This window comes from Schistocerca gregaria, chromosome 8, assembly GCF_023897955.1.
Source record: "Schistocerca gregaria isolate iqSchGreg1 chromosome 8, iqSchGreg1.2, whole genome shotgun sequence".
Classification (NCBI taxonomy): Eukaryota; Metazoa; Arthropoda; class Insecta; order Orthoptera; family Acrididae; genus Schistocerca; species Schistocerca gregaria.
Window position 1 is genome coordinate 113,794,131 of NC_064927.1, and position 24,520 is coordinate 113,818,650.

A 24,520-nucleotide genomic window follows, 5' to 3' on the forward strand; every position below is an offset into this window, starting at 1 on the left:
GTAACTATTCAAAGACCCTTCCAGCTGCACTACAGTTCCTCATTGTTACTCTTACTGAAGATGGCCAGTCCTTCCCAATGGAAAATCAATTTATTATTCAGAAAGGTGTTGATGCAATTACCAGACCTGTGAAATACTGCTCTCATTTACTTTTGGAGACTACTACTGATTTTCAAGCACAGCAGCAGCTTGCCACCTCACTTCACCACAGCTGTCCTGTCCGTGCCAGGGTCCATATAACTTGAAATTCTTCCTGTGGTGTTATTTATGCTAGGCTCCTCAATGGTCTGACTGAGACCAAAATCCAATCATACCTCTCTGATCAGGGTGTCATTGTTTTCCATTGGGTAATGAAAGAGGTAGATTCCTCCTTAGTGTCCACCTGCACTCTTTCCCTCACCTTTGATAGAGTGGTGCTTCTGTCCAAGATCAAAGCAGGCTTTGAAATTATACAGTCCAACCGTACATTACAAACCAGATGTGCCGTTACCAGTGTTATCATTACAACTACACTAGAATGTCTTGTCAACATACAGCCAAATTTGTAACCTGTGGTAGGGATGTGCACAGGGGCGATAGTCTGCCTCCTCCTCCCCACTGTATCAACTGCAAACGGCAACCATACCACCTTATCTCTAGATTGTCCCACGTATCTTGATAATCGGGCAGTCCAGGAGATTTGGATAAAAGGAAAAGTGTCTTATGCAGTTGCTTGCAACTTACTGAATAGCCACAAGCCCTGAGTTCCATTGTCTGGATCTTGTAGTTCTGTTCTTACTTCATCCCACTCCATGAAGATAGCATCATCATCCCCTCGTCCTACTGTGCAACAAACTATCAAAATCTTGCCTCAAGGGGTTAAGCCACCAGCTCCAGAACTGGCAAGGTAGCATCACCCTCTACTCGTCCTACTGTGCAACAAGCCATCCTGTATGGTTGGACTGTATAATTTTGATCGGGCATCAGTCATAGTTCTTTGAATATGACCAAACAACAGGGAACTGACATGAATCAAGGCTAGAAAATAGTGCATTGATAATGACTAGACACTAACCTAAATCTGGATATGCCAAATAAAACCTACAAAAAAAGGACGACTGATTGCTGACCTCTATAATTTATAAATAATATCACAGTCACTGAATGCTCCAACTTTCCTAATGGAAGGTAACCTGATTTGACTAATGTCTTGTAGGCAGTTGACCTTACATTGGATTTCCTTTATGGAATTAGTGGTTCAGTTTTGTGGTTTTTTTGCTCTGAGTTCCAAACCCTTAAGTAGTTTATAAAACGAGGTTAAAAATAATGGTGATGACATTCTCGTATATTATTTTTATTTAATATTCCCAAGATATTTCTTCCTTAAGTTTCATGCCATATATCATATTTATTTCACAGATTATGTTTGCTGATTTCACTTTAACACCAAATTCTCAGCTTTGTTTATTGTTTCTTTGTCTACTGTATCAAATCTCTCCTCCAATTAATATCTTATAATATACGTTATAATAGTATAGGTTTGCTGGTTAATATTTTGTGTCAAATTATTATTTTTAAGTTAACAATTTGTTCTATGCAGAATATTTTCTTTCAGAGACCACCCTAATGTTCTAGTTTTTTGCCCTAAGTTTCTACAACTGTATTCAGGGGAATTTTTGGTAATACTTTATATGCCATTGATAGAAGTGACACTCTTCTGTAACTGTTGACATATTGCTTGTCATCCTGTTTATATAGTGAAGTGGGTGGATTACTTCTTCTAGTGTATTTCCTGTATTCTAGCTGTACTAAAAAAATCAATTGTAGATTTCTCATAATATTTGGTTCTGACCATTTCCGTAATTCTCTCAAATGGAAAATTCGTTCTCAAAATCTATAAAATAATGCGGCAGAATTTTTTACTTTCAGGAGGTTAAATATCACTACTGCCACTAGCCACATATAAAAATACATGACACAGTCCGATATTTTAGGAGGAACAGATCTATTCTTGGGGAGGGGAGAAGAGTAGGTTGGAAAAGGTTAAGAAAGAAATGCAGCTCATTCAGATCCCAGGATGAGACCGACCCTCTTGTTTTGAGGACAAGGGGAGACAAAGGTGGAAGCTGGAAGGTGAATAGCTGTGTGTGTGTGTGTGTGTGTGTGTGTGTGTGTGTGTGTGTGTGTGTGTGTTTAATCAGCAGCCCCCTTTTTTTGTCTTTGTCTCCTCTTGTCCCCGTCACCTTACTAAAACATATTGTTATAACTATGTGTATGCAAGAACATAAAAGGTAGAAAGCTGAATTCCAATGTCTGCCTCCATAGCTGAGTGGTCAGTGCGGCAGAATGTCATGTGAGGGGCCTGGGTTCGATTCCTCACTGAGACTGGATGTTGTGCTGTCTTCATCATCATATCATTCTTATTGACATGCAGCTTCACGAAGCTGTATCAATTAAAAGGACTTGCACTATCTAATAGGGCGCCCTTGCCATACAACATTTCATTTTTCAATTGTAATCATGAGCCTATACAGTAATTCAGTGGTTGAAAACGTGACAAGCCTTTCACTGAAACTTAGGATAACTTCTAGGCCCTACTCAATTTACTAAGTCCCTTTATTTAGCTTTCTATTCATCCAAAGCTCATTTTGCTAAATGGAAACTCCAGTCTGAAATATCAACAACATTAGGAAGAGGATATAGTCTACTAACTGTAAAAATGAGCCTTTGAGATGCAGAGAGCCACTGTGAAAAGACAGTTACACTTTAATAGCTTTTTCCCAAAGCTTATTTCAGCAAAGAAACACACACACACACACACACACACACACACACACACGGATACATCATGCACCCATGACCACTACCACTGGCACCTGTGATCAGACTTGTGCACGAGGTATGCTTGCTTCCTCTGTGTGTGTGTGTGTGTGTGTGTGTGTGTGTGTGTGTGTGTGTGCGTGTCTGTGTGTGTTCTTTGCTGTGAAGGATTTGGCCACAAGCTATTAATGTGTAGCAGGGTTTTCCTTCTGCCTGTCTGCAATTCACTCAGTGATCTTTATGGTGAGTGGCAATTTATGTTTTCCTAATATCATTCACATATATTTTTAGTTGATATGTCATGAACACAATGTTGCTCGTTGGAGTAGGTGGCCATTTGTGTGTTCAATGAAGAAGGTCTAAAAGTCTTAGATTGCCTAACCAACAGTAAACAGTGTAAGATGCAGGTCTTTTATTTTGTGAAGAGCTACTTTTAACATTTCATCAGTGATTAAAAAAAAGAGTTGAAATATTTTATGAGTTTGTGTGTAATACTTGTGAAAGCAAAGTTAGTAATTGTACAAGAGGTTGCAAATTTCTGTATGCACTCAACAAACATACGAATAATAGGGAACAAGTAAATACTTCAATAAGAAAATCATTGTATGATATGCATATTAGAGTGTCATTTGTAATATTATTATAGCAGAAAGTAGTTACATTGAACTTGGTATGTGGTCTACTAATTTTGAGTAATGTTTCATAACTTTCATCAGTTATTTAATTGCTTCAGGGGATATCTGTTTAATGTAATAAATTATATAATTTTTTGGCACACTCCAGTTTTTGAAATGTGTGTTCTGCAGTTTCACATTAGTGCTTCTTTTTCTCTTTTTCCAATTGTCTCCCCTTGCCCCGTCTCTATCTTCACTCTGTCTTCATTTTAATCATTAGTGTCTAAGTCATCTTTTGTATAACATGAATACTTACTTGAGCTTTATTTAATTCATGGCTTATTGAAACGTAACAAAATAGTTACTAGTGTGCTACATAGTTTTCTAACAGCTTTTTCTGATCAGCATAAGTCTTGATATGGGTAGATTTTCTTTATAATTCTGTAATAAATGTGCTCTATAAATTTACCTTCCTTTCTATGTATGCCTTCCATACATAGGCAAAAATAATATTACAATAAGCTTTTTTGCAGTTAAATTATAAATGTATTAGCTTATTTTGTGTGTTGCATAAAATGCTTTATTTAGTTACCTCTGCATGGTATTGTTTACAGGCTGTCATGGTTCATTATTTATGGTGCTTTTGTGCTGGTGCTTACTATCATAAGCACTGTACTTCTCTTCACATTGAAGGTGTTCCAGCATACAAGCTATCTGCTTGTCTTCCTTCTTATACTTCTCTACAGTCTGTCCATAATCATGTTTGGCTTCATGCTTACACCATTCTTCGATAAAAGTAGGGTAAGTATAGCAGTTACTTATCTGTGAGTATAATTTTGATCCTCTATAGAGTTTAAACTAAGTTTGTTACAGTATCTAATGCAAGGGCATATTTGGTGCTAAGATGATTTGCATAAGCCCCCTCCCCCAATAGATCTTTGATGAATGAATGCATATTTATCATTGTTCGTAACCCTCAAGCAGGTGAATCATTTTTCATAACACAAGTGGGCATGCAGCATACTTCGTACTCATGTAAAGAACATCTGTCTTTATGTTACCAAGGTAAACATGTATGCGCAGAATCACAGTGTAATGCTAGTTTAATTAAACAATGACAAAATAAACTTAGATTATAAGAGCTAAATCACAATTAAACAATAATAAAATTAACTTTTATTATATCATTGTTGGCTGCACACTGGTGTTACTCCATACTAATGACCCACTCAATGCATTAAGCACCACAGTTGAATCAGATCCCTTGCAACCACTTATTTGATTACTAATTATTTCATACATAACTGCCTCCCTGTGGGACTGTGCTGCTAGCTTGGAATCTGGGTCATTTTATTGTATGGATTGTAAATTTTTTTCTCACGTAGCTCACTGTTTATTTAATATTAATGGTGCTAATTTGGATATATGACAACACAGCTCATCACTGTGTTAATTAGGTACACCCACTTGAGGGTTAAATAAGTGCCATCATGATCAATGGGCGGATTGAAAGCATGTGCTATTTTTTCAGACCAACTGAAATATATTTAAAAATCAGACTAGCTGTAAGCTGTCATAATTAGCTTACTGTGATAACTTACTCTTGAGATTATGCAATGTAGCTTCTTATTTCATTTGTCTGAGCTTCAAAAAAATGTCATGAACACCTACATAATATTGTCACATTGTGATCAGAACCAAATCCCAATCCAAAAGCAGGGTTGTCAGTGAAACACAGTCAACACCTACATAATATTGTCATGTCGTAATCGGAACCAAATCCCAATTTGAAAACAGGTTTGTCAATGAAATACAAAACTTATCACCAAAAGCATATTTATTATGAATACCAATGTACAGCTGGAACAGGACTGATAAGTAATAAATAACAAATAATTGCTATGACCTGCAGCACACAAGCCAGTGACACTGATCACTACACCACTCTGCGTGCACCACAGCTCATGGCAGTCCTCCCTCTCCTGGAGAAGTTCTTGTTAGGGCCAACTGTGGCACCCTGGATTTATCAACATCTACATGGATACTTCACAAATCACGCTTAAGTGCCTGGCAGAGGATTCATCGAACTATCTTCTTTTAAGATCCTTTGTATTGCATCACCAACCTCGTATTCTGGTGATGTCATTAATCATTACTATGATGAGCATCAATGCTGGCCCCTTCCATCAAGGCTTTGTGGTTACTGAGGGGTCTCCCATTTCCTTGAACCTCTCATCAGTGATAAATGCCCCTGAACTAGAAAAGGGTTTCATATGGAGAACATTGATTATGTTTCTCCACTTTTCTTCTCTTGATAAAGGATAATATGTAATATCCACCAAGTGACTAAGGATATGATCAGGTCCAAAGTAGTGCTCTAGTAACTTTCCTGACAGTCCCAATTCCTGCAAAGTTTTAAAAAAGCCATACCAGGTCTCCCAGATTGTATCTGACTGGATGGTGCTTGCTGTCATAATCCTCCCAGTTTTTCTCCTGGGTGTCCAGGGTCCATAAGCCAACCCAGCTACTTCATTTCTTCAGTCCTGGTGATTATGCATCTCGTGTAGTCACCCTAAGTAGCCTCTGGTTGCACAGGAACAGTGTATCCATTCTCATTTCAGCCCTACAACGGTAGGGGCAGAAAGGATAGTGTGAAGCCTGTTGTGTCTTGCTTCGTTATGTTGTATACAAATGTCACGATGATCAGTGTTATCTCCCAGTCTTTCTGTTCAACTTCAACTTACATCAAGAGGATGTCTGCTCATATCTGATTAAAATATTCTGTGAGGCCATTAATCTGTGTATGCTAGGCAGTTGTGATCCTATGGGTGATGTTATAACATGAAATTACCTCTGATATTAGTCTCAACTTGAAAATATTTTTATGATCAGAGGTCATCACAAGGGGTGCCCCATGCTTTAAAATGATGTGTCCTACAAGGAACTATGCAATTACCAGAGCTTCAGCAGTCATCATGACTTTGGTGACAGCATAGCTGGTGTGATAGTCAGTGTAACCTATTGCTCATTGATACCCATTTGTCAGTTTTGGAAACTCCCTAGAAGATTGAGTCCAGTTTTATGGAATGGCACTAATGTCGATGGGATTGGTGCTGGATGCCACAGACGCAACTCCTGTGTATGCTTTCATCATTGATATTCCTTGCAACATCTCACATAGTGTGTAACAGATCAGTAGAGACCTGACCAGTGATACCTGCATCTGATTCTGCCTAGGGTCTTCACAAATCCCTGGCAACCCGATATTGGAGCATAGTGGAAATAGCTGCCCTTGGATGATGGGCAATCATTTCCATCCCATTCTATTGCAATTCCTCTTACACAAATCTCTATTTATTAATTTGAATTTTCCTTTGATCTGCTTCTCTTTCTTCAAGGCTTCTATGGTTTTCAGTCATGCTAGATCTTTTCTCTGTTCAGCAGCAATGTAATTTAATTTTGTGATGACTGAGATTTCATCCACAGTGTTGTGTTCCACTAGTGGATTCCTTGAAAGGTAGTTAGCATCCTTGTGCTAGCACTCACATTTGTATACTGCTGTGATGCCATAAACCCGAGGCTTCAGTGTCTATTTTGACAGTTGACTTGACAGATCCTTCAGGCTAGTCAGCCAGTATAGAGAATGGTTGTTCACACACTGGTGAATGGTTTGCTTAATAAATAAAGCCACAACTTGTTGATGGCCCAGACAGTTGCAAGGGACTCAGTCTAGGTTCTAGAGTAGTTCATCTCAGACTTGGAGACAATTCTGAAATAATAAGCTATATTGTTTTCAGCACCTTGCTGAATTTGCCCTAGAACTGCATATATTTCATAACAGCTATTGGCAGTGTTAAGTTCTGTCTTGGCTTTCTTGCCACCCAATGCTAGGACTGTGGAATTTGTTAGCAACTCTTAAGGACAAGGAAAGATCTTTCTTGCACCTCATTTCAGGAATATTTGGCATCTTGCTGTTGTGGTTCATGCAAGAGGTGTGCCTTGGTACAGAAGTCCTTTATGAATCGCTCATAGTACGAGCACATTTTGAGGAAAATTTCACATCCAAATATGCTAAGGAGTTGGAAAATTTTGGCTACTCTCATTTCCCCTGAATTGGGATGGATTCAATCACAATTCACTAGACACCCCAAAATTTTTGTTTCTAGGCAGCAAAGAAGCATGCAGTCTGAACACACTTCAGCATCATTGTTGGGAACCTTAGATATTCATCAAATTTGCAAAAAACCAACGCCATACAGACAGCAAAGACTTGTTGTCCATCTAAGATGTCAAAACAGATTGCCCATCATATGTTTGAAGGTGACCGAAGCTTTACACAGTCCAAAAATTGTAGTTTTAAACTCATAGAGACTGTCAGGAGATATGAAGGCAGTGTTTTCCCAGTCAGCCTCAGTTTCCCAGTAGTCTGTCTGCAGGTCCATAGTTGAGAAATACTTTGCTCCTTTCAAGCATTCTAGGGTGCCATCAATGCATGGCAATGGACTGATCTCTTTTGTTCATGTCAGGATGGTAGCAGCTGGGCATCTGGGGTATTTTTCCTACACGTAAAATGATAAATGCCAGGATTGAGAGAAATAATGGGTTTTATTCTCAAGAACTGCCACTAAGTGTACAATGTTAATGAAAACTGGCTTCGGCCGTGGAATGAATTGCACATGGTACACAACGAGCATTTCACCCTCAACAGGAAGAACTGGCAGTCACATCCAGAGGGTAAGGAAGCTGACAGGCAAGAGAGCGTCCTGCTGTTGCAGCCACTACTTCGCTAACCCTCTTATTTACCTTACGTGACTGCACGGTCCTCCCATTGGCAGGTTTGTGGCAGAAAGTTGGCATCTCTTACTCAACAATACCACAATGGCGTCTCTAGCTCAGCATAATAGCATGGGAGCCACCCACAGTACTGCAGAATAGCTTACGTAACTGCTGACACCACTACCTGAGGCTAAGTTAAAATGATGGAAGTCATTTTTACTCGTCACCAGGTACAATTCCTTCCCCCTTCCATGAGAGCTTGTTATAGGTCCGTTATTGTTAATAATCACTCTTAACAACCTATTCAAAGCACAAAATGTTTATCTTCTGACGTATGAAAGACAATGAACATTTAGTGTTTTTTATTTAAAAGACGAGTCTTAAAACTAACGGAGGAATGAATTCTCATTTTAAAAAAAATTCATCATGAAATATGCATTAGGGGCAGGGGTATAAAGTTTGTGTTTCTGCTTTACAGTACCATTATCCATTGGTGTCACTTGAGTCCTTCATAATTGGAAGTACAGCTGGTAGCCGTCTCTCTCTCTCTCTCTCTCTCTATCTCTCTCTCTCTCTCTCTCTCTCTCTCTCTCTTTCTCTCTCTCTCTCTCTCTCTCTGTGTGTGTGTGTGTGTGTGTGTGTGTGTGTGTGTGTGTGTGTGTGTGTGTGTGCTACAGCTGGGCTGTAGCTGAGCCAAAGTGCGTTATCACCCAAGGATCGCAATACGGACCCAGAGTTGAGATAGTAAGAGGGCTGGTTGGCCAAATGAGAGCATGTCAAATACCAGTGACTACAACACTCGCACAGGGGAATCATATCAATGAAGGCTCAAGTGTGACACAATAAACAGGGGGTAAGCTAACAATAAGAGATAGGTACGAATACAGAGTGAGCCTGTAAGGCCGGCCAGAGTGGCCAAGCGGTTCTAGGCACTACAGTCTGGAGCAGCGCGACCATTATGGTCGCAGGTTCGAATCCTGCCTCGGGCATGGATATGTGTGATGTCCTTAGGTTGGTTAGGTTTAAGTAGTTCTATGGAACTGTACCCGCGGTCTAGGGGTAGTGTCTTTGATTCGTAATCAAAACGTCTTCGGTCTAGGGTTCGATCCCCGCCACTGCCTAAATTTTGATAAATAATCAGCATTGGTGGCCGAAGACTTCTGGCATAAGAAGTCAGCCTCATTCTGCCAACGGCCTTGTCAAAGAGGGCAGAGGAGTGGATAGAGGTTCAGGGCACTCTCTTGTCCTAGGGGTGGGAAATTGCCCCTAAAGGTGGAAGAATCAGCAATGATCAATGACATGAGGATGCAGAAGGCAATGGAAACCACTGCATTAAAGACACGTAACATGTATCCACAGGACATGTGGCCTGTAGTTGAAGTAGTGTCATGATGATCTCTCCATTGCCAAAAGATTCCGGAATAGTCCCCCAGTCGGATCTCTGGGAGGGGACTGCCAAGGGGGAGGTAACCATGAGAAAAAGATTGAATAATCAACGAAAGGATAATGTTCTACGAGTCGGGGCATGGAATGTCAGAAGCTTGAATGTGGTAGGGAAACTAGAAAATCTGAAAAGGGAAATGCAGAGGCTCAATCTAGATATAGTAAGGGTCAGTGAAGTGAAGTGGAAGGAAGACAAGGATGTCTGGTCAGATGAGTATCGGGTAATATCAACAGCAGCAGAAAATGGTATAACAGGTGTAGGATTCGTTATGAATAGGAAGGTAGAGGGTGTGTTACTGTGAACAGTTCAGTGAATGGGTTGTTCTGATCAGAATCGACAGCAGACCAACACCGACAACAATAGTTCAGGTATACATGCCGATGTCACAAGCTGAAGATGAACACATAGAGAAAGTGTATGGGGATATTGAAAGGGTAATGCAGTATGTAAAGGGAGACGAAAATGTAATAGTCATGGGCGATTGGAATGCAGTTGTAGGGGAAGGAGTAGAAGAAAAGGTTACAGGAGAATATGGGCTTCGGACAAGGAATGAAAGAGGAGAAAGACTAATTGAGTTTTGTAACAAATTTCAGCTAGTAATAGCGAATACCCTGCTCAAGAATCACAAGAGGAGGAGGTATACTTGGAAAAGGCCCGGAGATACGGGAAGATTTCAGTTAGATTATATCATGGTCAGACAGAGATTCCGAAATCATATACTGGATTGTAAGGCGTTCCCAGGAGCAGATATAGACTCAGATCACAATATAGTAGTGATGAAGAGTAGGCTGAAGTTCAAGACATTAGTCAGGAAGAATCAATGTGCTATGAAGTGGGATACGGAAGTTCTAAGGAATGACGAGATATGTTTGAAGTTCTCTAACGCTATAGATACAGCAATAAGGAATAGTGCAGATAGGCAACACAGTTGAAGAGGAATGGACGTCTCTAAAAAGGGCGATCACAGAAGTTGGGAAGGAAAACATAGGTACAAAGAAGGCAGCTGCAAAGAAACCGTGGGTAACAGAGGAAATACTTCAGTTGATTGATGAAAGGAGGAAGTACAAACATGTTCCCGGAAAATCAGGAATACAGAAATACAAGTTGCTGAGGAATGAAATAAATAGGAAGTGCAGGGAAGCTAAGAGAAAATGGCTGCAGGGAAAATGTGAAGACATCAAAAAAGATATGATTGTTGGAAGGACAGACTCAGCATACAGGAAAGCCAAAACAACCTTTGGTGACATTAAAAGCAATGGTGGTAACATTAAGAGTGCAACGGGAATTCCACTGTTAAATGCAGAGGAGAGAGCAGATAGGTGGAAAGAATACATTGAAAGCCTCTATGAGGGTGAAGATTTGTCTGATGTGATAGAAGAAGAAACAGGAGTCGATTTAGAAGAGATAGGAGATCCAGTATTAGAATCGGAATTTAAAAGAGCTTTGGAGGACTTACGGTCAAATAAGGCAGAAGGGATAGATAACATTCCATCAGAATTTCTAAAATCATTGGGGGAAGTGGCAACAAAACGACTATTCACGTTGGTGTGTAGAATATATGAGTCTGCCGACATACCATCTGACTTTCGGAAAAGCATCATCCACACAATTCCGAAGACGGCAAGAGCTGACAAGTGTGAGAATTATCGCACAGTCAGCTTAACAGCTCATGCATCGAAGCTGCTTACAAGAATAATATGCAGAAGAATGGAAAAGAAAATTGAGAATGTGCTAGGTGACGATCAGTTTGGCTTTAGGAAAAGTAAAGGCACGAGAGAGGCAATTCTGACGTTACGGTTAATAATGGAAGCAAGGCTAAAGAAAAATCAAGACACGTTCATAGGATTTGTCGACCTGGAAAAAGCGTTCGACAATATAAAATGGTGCAAGCTCTTCAAGATTCTGAAAAAAGTGGGGGTAAGCTATAGGGAGAGATGGGTCATATACAATATGTACAACAACCAAAAGGGAATAATAAGAGTGGGCGATCAAGAACGAAGTGCTCGTATTAAGAAGGGAGTAAGACAAGGCTGTAGCCTTTCGCCCCTACTCTTCAATCTGTACATTGAGGCAGCAATGACAGAAATAAAAGAAAGGTTCAGGAGTGGAATTAAAATACAAAGTGAAAGGATATCAATGATATGATTCGCTGATGACATTGCTATCCTGAGTGAAAGTGAAGAAGAATTAAATAATCTGCTGAACGCAATGAACAGTCTAATGAGTACACAGTATGGTTTGAGAGTAAATCGGGGAAAGACAAAGGTAATGAGAAGTAGTAGAAATGAGAACAGCGAGAAACTTAACATCAGGATTGATGGTCACGAAGTCAATGAAGTTAAGGAATTCTGCTACCTAGGCAGTAAAATAACCAATGACGGACGGAGCAAGGAAGACATCAAAAGCAGACTCGCTATGGCAAAAAAGGCATTTCTGGCCAAGAGAAGTCTACTAATATCAAATACCGGCCTTAATTTGAGGAAGAAATTTCTGAGGATGTACGTCTGGAGTACAGCATTGTATGGTAGTGAGACATGGACTGTGGGAAAACCGGAACAGAAGAGAACCGAAGCATTTGAGATGTGGTGCTATAGACAAATGTTGAAAATTAGGTGGACTGATAAGGTAAGAAATGAGGAGGTTCTATGCAGAATCAGAGAGGAAAGGAATATGTAGAAAACACTGATAAGGAGAAGGGACAGGATGATAGGACATCTGCTAAGACATGAGGGAATGACTTCCATGGTACTAGAGGGAGCTGTAGAGGGCAAAAACTGTAGAGGAATACGTAAAGTAAATAATTGAGGACGTAGGTTGCATGTGCTACTCTGAGATGAAGAGGTTAGCACAGGAAAGGAATTCGTGGTGGGCTGCATCAAACCAGTCAGTAGACTGATGACAAAAAAAAAGTTCTATGGGACTGATGACCTCAGAAGTTAAGTCCCATAGATCTCAGAGCCATTTGAACCATTTTTTGAGCCTGTAAGAGGCGAAATTGGCAATTGAAGAAACCAAGCATCAAATATCTTCATTACAAGTAGTTAGTTTGTTTTTACTCATAGTATATGAAAACTACTTTCCCATAAACTGTTTTTTTACAAATTTGCTTAAAACGTGGGTATGCAGTTATACAAAACTCTATAACTTAACCTATTGGGAAGGCCATGATGGTGAAGTAATGATTCATCAGACATTACTCACAGTATTCACCATCTGGCTTTGGATCTGGTACAACCCACAGTCATGGCTTGTGGGATTTACAGTAGCCATATGTACACCAAATCCATGCAATAATGGCAATAACCAGTAGAGCTACAGGCACAGACGTAATACTTGAAATGACCACTCAATTAGAATAAGTCTGTGTGTGCCATTCAGCAATGTGCGCTGCACTGTAGCAAGTGGTGTGACGAAGGAATACAGTTTCCTTGATAATTAATCAAAACCCTCAGCTGCTGACAGGTTTTATTGATATACCCCAATGGAGACAGTTGAAAATGTGTGCCCCAACCGGGACTCGAACCCAGGATCACCTGCTTACATGGCAGATGCTCTGTCCATCTGAGACACTTAGGACACAGATGAATAGCACGACTACAGGGACTTATCCCTTGCACGCTTCCCATGAGACCCACATTCCCAACTGCCCACAATCTACATTCGTAATGTTGCTAATAGACATTTGCCCATCCGCTCATTTCTCGCACTCACTAAGGTGACGATTTCCGTAAGAGTTCGGCAACCTGTGCACATTTGCACAGATGGTCAATGGCCGCATAGCCTTTAACTATATATGAAGAATAGTAACTGTTCCTGAAAGAACAGATACCATTGATGATCATGTGGCTTCTCTAGAATAAATGATAATTAATCAAAACCCTCAGCTGCTGACAAGTGTTGTTAATATACCTCAATGGGGACAGCTGCCATGTAAGCAGGTGATCCCGCGTTAGAGTCCCAGTCAGGGCACACACGGGGTGAGAAAGCAGGTATACTGCTTGAGATGGCACAGCTGGGCCATGATACAACTTTAGCGGATCAAAGTGTACTATTGTAGTACAATCAGGTAACTGAATTTCAGCATTCACCATGGAGGTGATGCGCAATAGAGGGAATGGCCCATGTACCAAGGAATGAAGTTTTTAGTTAGTCTCTTTTTTACTACGTGGTTTCGGAGCAATACCAAATCATTGGGTTTATATGGAGGGAGGGTAGTGCGTTTGTTGTCACGTTCTAGCTGTTTTTGTGTGGCTTTGTAATTACTGTGTTTAACTTGATTCCATATGACTTTGAGATTGCGGGCTAGCCTTTTCACTTTGCCTATGTTGATGTCAGGAGCCAGTTAGTCAGTCTAAAATGGTGAGTTCATGGGTTTCCCATAGACTGCTTCATATGTGGAGTATCCCATTACCTCATGAATACAACTATTTTATAATAGCATTCACACAATAATTTGAGACTTCTGAAAGGCAATACAAAGTGATATCCTCAAATGGTATCAAAATTAAGTATCTTGAACAGTGATCAATAGTAGACAATATATATTTATTATTGTTGTTGCTTTGTGGAAATGGGCCGCAGATATGCAGAGCCATGATTAGAAGTGGTTTTGGTGCTTCTGATAATGTATATAAAGGAACTTTAGTCCTTGGTGGAGGTGCTGTTTGCACTCAAGGCAGACAATTTTGTATGTACTTCCTAATGTCAGTTTGTCAACCTCTCCACAAGGAATTTGAGGCTATTCTTGCATTAATGGCTTGTTGCCCATTATGGTAGGCCTGTAAACTTATGACTCTGTGCTATTATTTGTTGTTGCAATTCTTTAGGTATTAATACTCTGTTACCCAATGGGGTCTTGTGATATACACTACTGGCCATTAAAATTGCTACACCATGAAGATGACATGCTGCAGACGCAAAATTTAACTGACAAGAAGATGATGTTGTGATTTGCAAATGATTAACTTAACAGAGCATTCACACAAGGTTGGCGCCGGTGGTGACACCTACAACATGCTGACATGAGGAAAGTTTCCAACCGATTTCTCATACACAAACAGCAGTTGGCCAGCATTCCCTGGTAAAACGTTGCTGTGATGCCTCGTGTAATGAGGAGAAATGTGTACCATCACGTTTCCAACTTTGATAAAGGTCGGATTGTAGTGTATCACGAATGCGGTTTATCGTATCGTGACATTGCTGCTTGCGCTGGTCAAGATCTAATGACTGTTAGCAGAATATGGAATCGGTGGGTCCAGGAGGGTTATATGGAATGCCATGCTGGATCCCAATGGCCTCGTACCACTAGCAGTCGAGATGACAGGCATCTTATCCACATGGCTGTAATGGATCATGCAGTCACGTCTCAATCGCTGAGTCAGCAGATTAGGACATCTGCAAGACAACAACCATCTGCATGAACAGTTCGATGACGTTTGCAGCTGCATGGACTATCACCTTGGTGACCGTGGCTGCGGTTACCCTTGACGGTGCATCCACAGAGAGGAACGCCTGTGATGGTGTATGCAATGATGAACCTGGGTGCACGAATGGTAAAATGTCATTTTTTTTTCTATATAGAAAGAAACATTCCACATGGGAAAAATATATTAAAAAAAATTCCATGACTTACCAAGTGGGAAAGCACCGGTAGATAGGCACAATAAAAAACACACCAAAATTTCGAGCTTTCGCAACCGGCGGTTGCTTCGTCATGAAAGAGGGAAGGAGAGGGAAAGATGAAAGGATGTAGGTTTTAAGAAAGAGGGTAAGGAGTCATTCCAATCCCGGGAGCGGAAAGACTTACCCCCCCCCCCCCCCCCCCACACACACACACACACACAAGCTGACATTTGTAAAGGCAAAGAGTTTGGGCAGAGATGTCAGTCGAGGCGGAAGTACAGCAGCAAAGAAGTTGTTGAAAGACAGGTGAGGTATGAGTGGCGGCAACTTGAAATTAGCGGAGGTTGAGGCCTGGCAGATATTGAGAAGAGAGGATATACTGAAGGGCAAGTTCCCATCTCCGGAGTTCTGACAGGTTGGTGTTAGTGGGAAGTATCCAGATAACTCGGACGGTGTAACACTGTGCCAAGATGTGCTGGCCGTGCACCAAGGCATGTTTAGCCACAGGGTGATCCTCATTACCAACAAACACTGTCTGTCTGTGTCCATTCATGCGAATGGACAGTTTGTTGCTGGTCATTCCCACATAGAAAGCTTCACAGTTTAGGCAGGTCAGTTGGTAAATCACGTGGGTGCTTTCACACGTGGCTCTGTCTTTGATCGTGTACACCTTCCGGGTTACAGGACTGGAGTAGGTGGTGGTGGGAGGGTGCATGGGACAGGTTTTACACCGGGGGCGGTTACAAGGGTAGGAACCAGAGGGTAGGGAAGGTGATTTGGGAATTTCATAGGGATGAACTAAGAGGTTACGAAGGTTAGGTGGACAGCGGAAAGACACTCTTGGTGGAGTGGGGAGGATTTCATGAAGGATGGATCTCATTTCAGGGCAGGATTTGAGGAAGTCGTATCCCTGCTGGAGAGCCACATTCAGAGTCTGATCCAGTCCTGGAAAGTATCCTGTCACAAGTGGGGCACTTTTGTGGTTCTTCTGTGGGAGGTTCTGGGTTTGAGGGGATGCGGAAGTGGCTCTGGTTATTTGCTTCTGTACCAGGTCGGGAGGGTAGTTGCGGGATGCGAAAGCTATTTTCAGGTTGTTGGTGTAATGGCTCAAGGATTCCGGACTGGAGCAGATTTGTTTGCCACGAAGACCTAGGCTGTAGGGAAGGGACCGTTTGATGTGGAATGGGTGGCAGCTGTCATAATGGAGGTACTGTTGCTTGTTGGTGGGTTTGATGTGGACGGGCGTGTGAAGCTAGCCATTGGACAGATGGAGGTCAACGTCAAGGAAAGTGGCATGGGTTTTGGAGTAGGACCAGGTGAATCTGATGGAACCAAAGGAGTTGAGGTTGGAGAGGAAATTCTGGAGTTCCTCTTCACTGTGAGTCCATATCATGAAGATGTCATCAATAAATCTGTACCAAACTTTGGGTTGGCAGACCTGGGTAACCAAGAAGGCTTCCTCTAAGCAACCCATGAATAGGTTGGCATACGAGGGGGCCATCCTGGTACCCATGGCTGTTCCCTTTAATTGTTGGTATGTCTGGCCTTCAAAAGTGACGAAGTTGTGGGTCAGGATGAAGCTGGCTAAGGTAATGAGGAAAGAGGTTTTAGGTAAGGTGGCAGGTGATTGGCGTGAAAGGAAGTGCTCCATCGTAGCGAGGCCCTGGATGTGCAGAATATTTGTGTATAAGGAAGTGGCATCATTGGTAACAAGGATGGTTTCCGGGGGTAACAGATTGGGTAAGGATTCCAGGCATTCGAGAAAGTGGTTGGTGTCCTTGATGAAGGATGGGAGACTGCATGTAATTGGTTGAAGGTGTCGATCTACGTAGGCAGAGATACGTTCTGTGGGGGCTTGGTAACCAGCTACAATGGGGCGGCCGGGATGATTGGGTTTATGAATTTTAGGAAGAAGTTAGAAGGTAGGGGTACGGGGTGTCAGTGGGGTCAGGAGGTTGATGGAGTTAGGTGAAAGGTTCTGTAAGGGGCCTAAGGTTCTGAGGATTCCTTGAAGCTCCGCCTGGACATCAGGAATGGGATTACCTTGGCAAACTTTGTATGTGGTGTTGTCTGTAAGGTGACGCAATCCCTCAGGCACATACTCCCACCGATCAAGTACCACGGTCGTGGAACCCTTGTCTGCCGGAAGAATGACGATGGATCGGTCAGCCTTCAGATCACGGATAGCTTGGGCTTCAGCAGTGGTGATGTTGGGAGTAGGCTTAAGATTTTTTAAGAAGGATTGAGAGGCAAGGCTGGAAGTCAGAAATTCCTGGAAGGTTTGGAGAGGGTGATTTTGAGGAAGAGGAGGTGGGTCCCACTGTGTTGGAGGACGGAACTGTTCCAGGCAGGGTTCAATTTGGATAGTGTCTTGGGGAGTTGTATCATTAGGAGTAGGATTAGGAGCATTTCCCGTAATGGCAAAGTGATATTTCTTGTTCACATTGAAGGCACTCCGAACAGTGGACGTTACATTTCAGATGTGTTATGACCCATGGCTTTACCTTTCATTCGATCTCTGTGAAACCCTACATTTCAGCAGGATAATGTATGACCGCATGTTGCAGGTGCTATATGGGCCTTTCTGGATATAGAAAATGTTGGACTGCTGCCCTGGCCAGCACATTCTCCAGATCTCTAACCAATTGAAAACGTCTGGTCAATGGTGGCCGAGCAACTGGCTCATCACAATACGCCAGTCACTACTCATATCGTGTTGAAGTTGCATGGGCAGCTGTGCCTGTACACGCCATCCAAGCTCTGTTTGACTCAATGCCCAGGCGTATCAAGGCTATTATTATGGCCAGAGGTGGTTGTTCTGGGTACTGATTTCTCAGTATCTATGCACCCAAATTGCGTGAAAATGTAATCACATGTCAGTTCTAGTATAGTATATTTTTCCAATGAATGGCCGTTTATCATCTGCATTCCTTTTTGGTGTATCAATTTTAATGCCCAGTAGTGTAGCATACCGTCTTCTGTAACAAAATTAAATAGTAGTGCACACTGGTGCCATTCTACATCTCTCTCCTATGACTCTTTCAATTCTTCTATGGAAACATCGTCTGTCTGCACAACTGTAACCTTTCTGCTTAGGCCATTGGCATTGTTGTGCGGGTGGCCAGGCTTATGCCAAATTGTGTAATAATCATATTCTGATAATTGTAATGCTCATCTGGTCAAGTGACTGCTTGGGTCTTTTAAACTTGACATTTATGCTAAAGCAGTATGGTATGTAAGCACAGTAAACTGCCATTCATACAAGTAACACATAAAGTAATTTACTCCAAGCATGAGAGCTAGCAACTCCTCCTCTGTAGCATTGCAATTTATTTCTGCTGATTTCTTTGTCTAGAGATGTAACAAATTAGTCTTTCCTCACCATTATATTCCTGACTTAAAACAGTTCCAACAGCATAATCTTATGTGTCTGTCAAAAGAATAAAAGGCTTTTCAAAATTTGTATATATTAGTAAAAGTGGATTAGTCAAAATTCCTTTAATTTTCCTCATAGCTGCTTCGCACTTATCTGTCCATTCAAATACTGCATCTTCCTTTAATAATTTTGTTAAATGCTCTGCTGTGGTAGCATAATCCTGCACAAAACACGTGTAATAGTTGGCTAAACCCAGGGAAGATTGTAATTCTTTAACATTTCTTGGGGCTGAAAAATTATCCATTGCTTCCGTTAGCCTGGGACCTGGCTTAACTCCATTTGAACTAATGATGTGCCCCAGCTACTGAACCTGTGACTGTGCAAAAGAACGTTTTTCTAATTTTAAACTCAAGAGTGCTCTTCAATATCTAGACAATACATTTCTTAATTTTCAGCATCCTCTTTCATTGTTTTTGCAAAAATTATGATATCGTCAAGATACACAACACACGCAGTAGGTTTTAAGCCTCTCAATAACAAGTTGGCAAATCTTTGAAAAGTGGCAGCCACATTACTTAAACCACAAGGCATTTGTAAGAATTCATACAATCCAGATGGGACCACAAAAACAGTTTTAGGTCTATCTTGTGGTGCGATCAGAACCTGATGCTATCCAGAATGCATGTACAATGTTTTAAAGTATTTGCAATTTCCTAACATGTATAAGGTCTTGTTGAATTATCCCTGAAGCCAACTGCTGCTGAATTGTATCTTCAACAATAGGTTGATGGGGTAAATGATACAGCTTCTGTGCCATTTGTCTAGTGTCTCTTGTGGAAAGTATTGCCTTTCCTTGAACAAGCACACACATTCCTCTAAAACTGGATTGAAAAGCTTTTATTCCGACTCCGGCAAATGTGCCAACATCTCTGTCAACTGATTTCTTATCGAAGGCACTAGTGCGCAAATCTTCCTCACAGGGTTATGTCTCTTCTCTTGACACTGTTTCTGGTTTGAAATTATTATTTGCATAACTTCATCACTCGCTAGTATTGTGCCATATGCTATTTCTACACCCCATTGACCAAAATTGTCAACACACATGCAGGTATTTGAAACCTGTTCCCTTTTGCTTTAGGTTTACTTAGACCTCACATTTTGGGTGAGTGGGTCGACCAAAAAGTCTGGTCCCGGTAGTACCCAGTCTTTGACTTTGAGCCGCAAAACTTTTCCCATTCCAATGCTAATAGTTACAGGTGTGATAGTTTTCAATGCCCATGTATGTGTTTCAGTTGGAACCTGTGAGGTGGTCCTCCTTTCAGAGGTTCCTCGTGAGTGAGACGCGTGCTCACTGTCCAGACAGCAGTGTGTATCACTGAACCAAACAGTTCGCATCATACAAGCTATCCAAGCCTGTTAGCGTGCTAGGAAATCATTCCTCAGAATAATATCAAAATTCCATCTCCACTTCCTCACTACTTCCATATCAAAGACATACTTTTTCCCTTCAATTTGCAGATCTATTGTACAAGTGCCTGCAAGAATAATCATGATTTCATCTCCAGTCCACTTATATTGCAGCATGGTGGTTTTAGCACACACTTGTCATTATTAGAAGTAAAAAGAACACTAACCTGAGCTCTGGTATCTAAAAGAATTTTGACAGTCTTCCCTCTGTGCTTCCCCTCTAAAACCAAATTTGCCACCTCAGTCAGTTCTTCCCTTTTTATAGAGATCCTGCATTTCATTGGGGGCAAGGGTGGGTGCTAGAACCTGCCCACGCTTATTTCCCCGTGGAGCTGTACTCGTGTTCAATTTATTATTATTTCTTTTTGTTCTCTGCTGGCACATTCCTCATTGGGGAAATTGGCCATTTATTTTGCAGACAATGATCCTGTTCATGTCTGATGTTATGGCATTTCTTACAGCAGGAAGCCCAGTTGCACTTGGCTATATGGTTGGGCTTGCCACATCTCTGGCAATTTGTTTCGTTAATGCAAATATGTCATGCTTCACTGGCACTTGCGGGTGTGGATACAAATCTTCCTGCTTCCACATAATAGAGCAAGACTGACTGCTTCGTGCAAGGAGGTGGGGGAGGCTACTTTTACCTCACTCCCTATTTATGGACTGATTCCTCGCATGAATACATTGATTTCTCTCACTTCAGCTTCTTCGATCAACACTTCATTACTTCTATTAGCCCTTCCTAGTTGTATGTGCAACAAGATACTGCCATAATTCTGTCCACAAATGCTTCAAAGTCCTCCCCACTTTTCTAGTGGTCTGCTAATCCATTTGTCAAGAATTCAAAAGTGGGTGCTTCCTGCAATGCATCTACTGAATCAACATAAGTTCACACTTCACTCGAAAGCTTCAACTTGGTGACATTTAACAAAAAATGGTCCGTCCTTGTGCATATACGTTCTACATCCTGACGCTTTGCAAAAGTGTTGTTACATATTCGCCTGGCTTTCCAGCAAGAAAAGGTACAAAAGTTATGGCTGGAAGCGTACTGATTATATCTGATACTAGAGGCTCTTGAATTGCCCACAGTTGCCACATTTTCAGCAGCTCTGGTCTCACATTTGTGAGTTATCATGTTAAGCTACTCCTGTAGCTCTATTTTTTCAAGTGACAGGGTGTTTATCTTCTGTTGCAGTAAAGTAATGCTATCAGGCTCATTCGGGACTGCAGTTGCAGCATTGGGAATCAATTCAGTCCTCTCCACTGGTTGGCGAGGATGTAAATCAGGCATGGTTAAAAAACTAGGACTGAAAATGAACAAATGTACAGCAAAAAAAAGTCTTGATCTATTCTAGGTGATGGAAAGATAGCTCAGCAGAAGTTTGCCAGAGTTGTTAACTAGCAGAATGCATTGCTACGACACTTACGTCCCATTGCAGCGAAGGCAGCATCTGCATCGGGGGTAGTGAAAGCAGCAGCATTGAGGTGGCGGTGAGACACGGCTGCCTCATTACAGCACACATCACCAGCGCAGCCTGCAGCGAGTCTTCTACTGCCAGCGGCTCACCCCATCATGGGATGCGATGTGGAGCGTGGTCATATAGTGTGCTCACATGCTTCATTGGACTGTCACACTCTAACATGTTGTCATGCATGCCCAAAGGCATGTTTACTGCAGGCAGCTAAGCGGTCCACAGTGCAAACTTCAACGCATTGCTATGGATGCCAGCACATAGGATTGGCAGGAAAATATTGATTCGGATCAAATGGAGGGGACAATGCCTCTTCTGACATCAAGATTGTGCATTTCTGGATGATAACAGGTGGGCATCTGGGGCGTTTCTCCTACATGTAGAATGATAAATGCCAGGATTCAAGGGAAAAATAGGTTTTATTCCCAATAAATACCACTAAGGAATACAGTGTTCATGAAAACTGTCTATGGCCATGGAGTCTCTCCATGTGGTATGGAAAGAGCATTTCACCCTCAATGGGAAGGGCTGGCAGACACGTGCAGAGGGTAAGGAAGTTGGCAGGCTACCTCGCTGACCCTCTCCTTGAGCAAAAAATCTGCGAACCAACGGGTCCCCGATCCATGACGTTGACAAGGGCCATTGCATAGCAACAAAACGCAGAATGGGACGAAGGACATGGTTGGCAGCTGCGGCTGTAGCTACATGACAAAAATCAATCGGAAACGATTCGACGTCATCGGTTTCCGCATCAATGAACATGCAAGCAAGTTCGGAGGAATCGAATGCCCTATCCTCAGCAACAGGCAAGCGGGACAATACACGCATTCAATTACACCTTGTGATTCCAAATCGTGTAATGTTTTTGCGACCACATCACGCAATACGTGGGGAACAGTGCGTGCTCTGAAAAATTTCGGCTGCGCGTTTACTTTCAGTTCCAATTGTGCTTTATAGTTCTTAGCGCAACCGAGGCCCAGTGCAAAAATGTCCGCAAATTTTTCACATAGACGAGAAATACTGTCTGAAGGCACAGTCTGGTTCACTGATAGGATCTGATTTACTATAGACAAGTTAAACAACTGAAATAAATCGAAACTAAACAAGTTCACTGCAGAAAAAGAATGAAGGACGTAAAATGACACAAGTTTTGTTTGTCTTTTGTATGTTGCAAGAAGGCTGCACTGTCCTAACACAGGGATACGTTGACCAGAATAGCTGCTTAGCTTAACATTTGCGGAACGCAACGGAGATGTGCACAGCAGTTTGTAAGTGTTTTGATTGATCAGTGAAACTGCAGCTCCTGTATCGAGCTGGAATGGTATCACTTTGCCGTTAATGTCCAAGTCCACAAAAAGTTTATTGTCCTGCTGACGACAAGAGCGAATGTCTCGTGCAACATGAACTGACACTGGTACATAATCACTTGCGACTTGACGAGAGTTCCGGCGATGCCGACGCACACTATTTTTGGGACGAACACAGTCACTGTGAGAGAGAGTAGCACTGGCCGCAGTGGAATGAACTACATCAATTTCCATGGGCGAAGTTTCGCGAGCCTGAGTATCCTTGGTTCAATTCCAATTCCGGCGCGAAGCAAAGGGCCTGGAACGGTTTTGAGCTTCCGATCTGAGCTTTTTCTGGCAAACACTCTGAAGATGTCCTTTTTTATTACAATAAAAGCAAATAGCTTGGCGTGACAGGCAATTCTCACGTGAATGTTTAGTAGCACACTGCGGGCATGATTTGATCACTGCATTTGCTTGCTGGCGCGGCACATGTGGCTGAGAGCCTGGCGGCAGCGGTGCGGGCGGGCGCGAGGGCTGTTTACTGCTCCGTGCAGCTCGCCCGGCGGGCCAGTTAACCTGACACACTGCTGGCAAAGTTTCAAATGATTCCTGAGCAAAGTCAAGTGTGTCCTGCCGATCCAATATGTCCATCACTTGTTGAAGGGAGGGATTTACTAGTTTCAAAATCTGTTCCCTTATACGAACATCAGAAACGTTCTGTGCAATTGCGTCACATACCATAGTTTCTGAATAAAGGAGCCCACATTGACACTCAAAAGCACAATCCCTAGTAAGGCCTTGCAAGGTTGCAACTCACTCCCGATTAGTCTGACCTGCCGTACGTTTTGTACGAAAGAAGGTATACCGTTTTGCAACTACATTGACTGATTCTTTGAAATATGCATCTAATGCAGACAAAATTTCGTCATAGGACAGAGTTGCTTCGTCGCGTCGGGGAAATAATTTGATTATCACACGGTACGTGTTAACGCCGACAGAAGACAACAAATAAGGCTGCCGCTCATTACCTTGAATTCTGTAGGCGGCGAGATGGAATCCAAATAGGCATGACCAATCCGTCGAGCTTTCCAGTGCAGTATCAAAAGGTCGATAATGGGTGCAACAGCGTGTTGCGGCTGCATTAGCGATGAAGCGGCTGCTGCCGCATCGTTTTGCATCGCACGTTGACCCTGGACGAGCTGTCCAAGGGCATCCAGTAGGGACTGCGTCTGCTGATTCTGTAAGCGATAAAATTCGGACAGTACATCTGGAGATTGTGGAGAAGCCATTACACAAGTAAATCAGGGCAATTTAGATCAGAACACTTTACTCTCGTCGCGAATGTTGTTGTTGGCAGGAGAGCCAACACAGGGTTAATAAAGGAGGCTGAAATGCACGCGTTTTAGCTCATGCAGGCTGGCGTGAGGTCTGGAACATGACAAGGGAATTAGAATTGAGAAAAACGGACGTAGCTGGTGAATACTTAACTTTAATCCATCAATGACGAACGTCGCTCTTGACGGTACATGATTTACAATATCAATAGAAACTGATCATGGCGCCTTGCTAGGTCGTAGCAAATAACGTAGCTGAAGGCTATGCTAATTATCGTCTCGGCAAATGAGAGCGTATTTTGTCACTGAACCATCGCTAGCAAAGTT

General features: G+C 42.1%; 1 protein-coding gene across 2 annotated transcripts in view; it reads left to right on the top strand.

Moving 5' to 3' along the window:
* Positions 1-24,520, top strand: part of LOC126284038 (cholesterol transporter ABCA5-like) — a 333,206-nt gene that overhangs the window by 123,292 nt on the left and 185,394 nt on the right. For both annotated transcript variants that reach the window (XM_049982602.1, XM_049982603.1), the window contains exon 8: positions 4,028-4,214. In XM_049982602.1, coding sequence (XP_049838559.1) covers positions 4,028-4,214 — 187 coding nt within the window. The remainder of the gene's footprint in view (positions 1-4,027; positions 4,215-24,520) is intronic.